The sequence below is a fragment of the Oratosquilla oratoria genome, chromosome 32, assembly GCF_046742065.1.
Source record: "Oratosquilla oratoria isolate Oo_2021 chromosome 32, ASM4674206v1, whole genome shotgun sequence".
NCBI lineage: Eukaryota > Metazoa > Arthropoda > Malacostraca > Stomatopoda > Squillidae > Oratosquilla > Oratosquilla oratoria.
The window spans coordinates 35,537,159-35,542,158 of record NC_134808.1 but is presented as its reverse complement, the minus strand read 5'-3'; the positions used below and the strand labels follow the sequence as shown (position 1 = coordinate 35,542,158).

At 31.8% G+C, this 5,000-nt stretch overlaps 1 protein-coding gene across 4 annotated transcripts in view; it reads right to left on the bottom strand.

The window, feature by feature from the left end:
* The window catches only part of LOC143017430 (perlucin-like protein), a 29,340-nt gene that overhangs the window by 20,297 nt on the left and 4,043 nt on the right, over positions 1-5,000 (bottom strand). For 2 of the 4 annotated variants that reach the window (XM_076172160.1, XM_076172161.1), the window contains 3 exons: positions 4,443-4,556; positions 3,317-3,355; positions 2,424-2,603 (listed from right to left, as the gene is read on the bottom strand). In XM_076172160.1, the coding sequence (XP_076028275.1) occupies positions 2,424-2,603; positions 3,317-3,355; positions 4,443-4,479 (256 nt within the window). In that variant the 5' untranslated portion in view covers positions 4,480-4,556. Of the gene's footprint in view, positions 1-2,423; positions 2,604-3,316; positions 3,356-4,442; positions 4,557-4,857 lie in introns of all 4 variants that reach the window. The other 2 variants (XM_076172162.1, XM_076172163.1) reach the window with 2 other exon arrangements.

The window sequence follows — 5,000 nt, the reverse complement described above, 5'->3', positions numbered from 1 at the left end:
GGAGTGTTTATTTCTAAATATGATAATGTCCTATTAATACAACATAGGTACTTCATTATCATTGTGATCCTCGAAACTTATAGAAATCACCGGAGTTCAGACTTCGTTGCCACTTCGACCGACGTGTGTGTGTATGTTTGTGTGCGCGCGCGCGCGCGTGTGTGTGTGTGTGTGTGTGTGTGTGTGTGTGTGTGTGTGTGTGTGTGTGTGTGTGTGTGTGTGTGTGTGTGTGTGTGTGTGTGTGTGTGTGTGTGTGTGTGTGTGTGTGTGTGTGTGTGCAAAGTGTGTATGTGTGTGTGTGTGTGTGTGTATGTTTCTGTGTGTATGTGCATGTATATATATATATATACATATATAAATATATATATATACATATATATATATATATATATATATATATATATATATATATATATATATATATATATATATATACATGTGTGTGTACAACACTGAATGGGTCCCAGTGATTAGAGATACATTTTAATATATATATATATACGTATATATATATACATATATTTATATATATATATACATATATATATACGTATATATATATACATATATTTATATATATATATATACATATATATACATACATATATATATATATATACATCTATACATACATATGTATATACATACATACATACATATACATATACATTATATATGTATATTTATATATATTTATATATATATATATATATATATATATATATATATATATGAGAGAGAATGTGGGTGGGGAAGGGCAAACGAAGATGTGTTAGGAATAGAGTTTATTGCCCTAACGTTGCGACCAACTTGGTCTTCTTCAGAGGACTACAGCATTACAGACGGATCACAATTCTTATATTCGTAGTGAGAGGGAACCCGCCAAGGTATGAGCGTCATGTTTTCCCTTTGGCTAACGATTTAATTATTAGGACACTTGCTGCTTTCGAGAGGCATTTAAATCCGTCTCTGTCGTTGTTGTTCTTGTTGGCGGCGATATGTGCAGCTTCCACAGTTTTTCTCATTTTCTTCTCAAATCCCTCGTGTAGAATTTCTGCGTTGTTCCAATCAGGTAGATGTCCACATTTGTCCAGGAACGCAGAAATTCTACACGAGGGATTTGAGAAGAAAATGAGAAAAACTGTGGAAGCTGCACATATCGCCGCCAACAAGAACAACAACGACAGAGACGGATTTAAATGCCTCTCGAAAGCAGCAAGTGTCCTAATAATTAAATCGTTAGCCAAAGGGAAAACATGACGCTCATACCTTGGCGGGTTCCCTCTCACTACGAATATAAGAATTGTCATCCGTCTGTAATGCTGTAGTCCTCTGAAGAAGACCAAGTTGGTCGCAACGTTAGGGCAATAAACTCTATTCCTAACACATCTTCGTTTGCCCTTCCCCACCCACATTCTCTCTCATTTGTCTGAAATAATCTTATATATATATATAAATATATGTGTGAGTGTGTGTGTGTGTGTGTGTGTGTGTGTGTGTGTATACATATATATATGTATATATATACATATATATGTATATATATACATATATATGTGTATATATATATACATATATATATATATATATATATATATATATGTATGTATATATATATATATGTATATTGTGACATGATAGGTGTATGAATGGTAAGAATGGACAGACAGGATTGGGAACAAAAGACTATATTCCTGACCGGTTTCGCCTTTGAGGTTTCTTCAGAGGTGATATTTACAGAGAATGAATACATTGGTAATTGTAGGGCAGTTGCTGTGGTTTATGAGGGACGCGGGGTGTGATTCCGTACGTTGCTAGGCTTGGTGGTCATGTGGGGTCAGGTGTGAGGCGGGTGGATGTATATGTTTGTTTGTTATGTGTGAGCAATTATCTCATGGCGTATTTGGCGGCATGTTTTGCAATCTTGATATCTCCTGTTCTGTTGTTGATGCAATAGTTGGTGTTTATGTATATTGCTTCTAATGTCTTTCTTTGTGGTTTGTTTAGGTTTTCGTGTAAAATGTTAGCTTGGCTCCTTTGAGATAAATGTTGTTTTTCATCTATGTGATTTACCCAGGCGTTTGTTGTGCGGTGGTGACGGATATCAGCTTTGTGTACCCAACCGTGTCTTTCCATTCTTACTATTCATATATATATACATACATATATATATATATATATATATACATATATATACATATATATATATATATATATATATATATATATATATATATATATATGTATACATACATGAGTGTGTATATATATGTATATATACATATAAATATTTACATATACATATGTATATGCATGCATGTATGAATATATATATATATGTATATAAGTATTTCTATGTATATATATTGAATTCGAATTATTTGTGATTTGTCTTGAGAAGAGAGCAAACCAGGAACCTTTACCTAAGACTTGCAGGTGGAGTGTGATTTCCCTCAAAGAGTTGGCATCAGGGAGAGTCAGAAGCTCGCCGTCAATACTGTGACACGTCTCCCTCGCCTCCTGCCAGTTCAACTCCGTCTTGGTAGAAACGTAGACACAGTTGCTGCCCACTTCCTTGTAGAATGTTGGACACTTCTCGTTGCCTGTGCCGAAAGATTAACAACAATAATAATAATAAAACAAAATTGCTAAGAATTTTAAGAATTAATGGTACGCAGTTAACTTTTTGGAATTTGGTGTTTATAAACAAAATGAATTATCATTGCTACAGATTCCTTATATATAATATCTATTTTTTGAATTTGCTTGACCTTATTTTTTACCTTATTTTCTCTTTATTAGGAGGGGAAAAAACCTTGAATGTACAAAATAGCTTGACTTTTATTTATTTATTTATTTATTTATTATTAATTTTTTTTTGCAAATACTTCATCCCTGATGTTTTCTTTCTGTCACACTAATAAATATATAATAGAAATAGTCTTTGTTATTATTATGATACTATTTGCACTTTATCTCCTAAGATTATTTCATAAACCTTTCCCCATTCTGACAAAGGATAAAGATAAGAAGCCCACGCCAGGAGGCTCGTAGCTGTGGCCAAAGATGTCGCCCTGACCCTTCGCGCTGCATGGGCTATGCGGACAGTTAGCAATCACAACTGCCAATCGGAGATGGAGTGCGGGATTTGAACCTGCCACAAGGAACTCGGGAGACACAATATGGGTACATACCCGGGTACTTTTTTGTTTATATGATTTTGTCGCTCAAACATGTGACCTCATGAGAAAATACTTTATCTGTCCACATACCTCATGATTGTTATTTATCCAAAAGTAGTTTCTCTTATACTTACCGCAATATTTTGATTGAGGTCGGACCCCTGACAATGCCACTGCAATAAAATTCCTTATGAGCTATAAAGTACATAACAAGTAATTAATTATGTATTGTATAAAAACTTATTTACTGTATAAAAAAATTCTTCTTTTTGGTAATTCATATATCAATTTAATCATTTACTTATTTGTTCATTTGTGTTTATTAATCCATTGTCATATTATCTACTCCTAAATTTATTCATTAAATAATTCACTAGCTATGCACTTATTTGTTTACTTACTGTTTTATTTTATATGTCTATTAAATTATTTATTTAGATTTCTAATTAGAATTTCATTGATAGACATTTTTTGATGAAGATAATGCTATATTCTCCATTGATCATTTCCTTGCAAATTATTTCTGTAAATCGCACTTATCACCGTTCTCAGTAGAATTTGTGCATAGGTGGTTGTAATCAAATTATTTATTTTGATTTATTTATATTTATGTATATATTTGTTTGTTCATTCATTCATTGATATGGTAAGTTTTTATCTTTTTTGTTTATTTGTTTATTTATCTATTTATTTATGCTTTTATCTATATGTCTATTTATTATTTTATTTACTCATATATTTATTTATTCATGTATTTTTTGAAAATTATTTTGTTTATTGTTTAACTGCCTATTTGTTGTTTTCTATTATTTCATATGATTAGTTGATTGATTGGCTTATTGTTACATTAAATTATTTACTCCTTGACCAGTTGATTTATCAATTATCAATGCCATAGTGAAATGTATATCAATACCTTACTTATATCTTCAATGTGAATTTATTTGGACTCAGAAACCTGCTGAATGAACATACGAAATGAGCAGGCCCCTACATTCTATCTTCAAATATATCAATATGCTCATCTCCGTTTGTAGGTGTAATTCTGATAGGCTGACACTTGATAACCGGATGGGCTTATAATTTATGATCTCTTTATATCGATATCGACTGTTTTTTGTTTCTTTGTTTCTTTGTTTGTTTTTATAGTACAACACAGACAACTTCCGAACACTTACGATCATTACCATAGTAACGTGGGTTTTAAATTCATTAAAGTCTAGGGAGTGAATATTTTCTATGAGTTTCAATTTGACTTACAGGCCAGAAAAACGAGTCCCCATAGACATTTCTTCATGATATTTCTTTACTTATGTTCTCGGGGTGTTGTGAGCCACTAATCACTGACTCCTTGAAGTCCTTCGTGAATCTTAACTATGGAAAGAGATAAACAATTATAAACTATTTAATACATAAAATACACAAGTATATATATATATATATATATATATATATATATATATACATATATATATACATATATATATATATGTATATGTATATATATATGAAAAACATGGATGAAATAGAGAAAACTATAGGGAAAGGTAAAAGTACTAAAGTGACCGAGCACAGATATGCCTTAGGAAGAGAGCAATTAATAAGTTTGAAAGATGAAAGTGGAGAAATCATCAAATGCAAAGACAGAATGGTAAAAAGAGTAGAAGAACTTTACCAAGAGCTTTATTCATTGAAGACCGTAGTTGAGTCAGTAAATTCATCCGTAGACGTTAGTAGTGTACCAGAGATTACAAAGGAAGTAGAATTTGATCTAAAAAATATGAAACGGGGAAAAGCACCTGGGGAAGATGGTACATC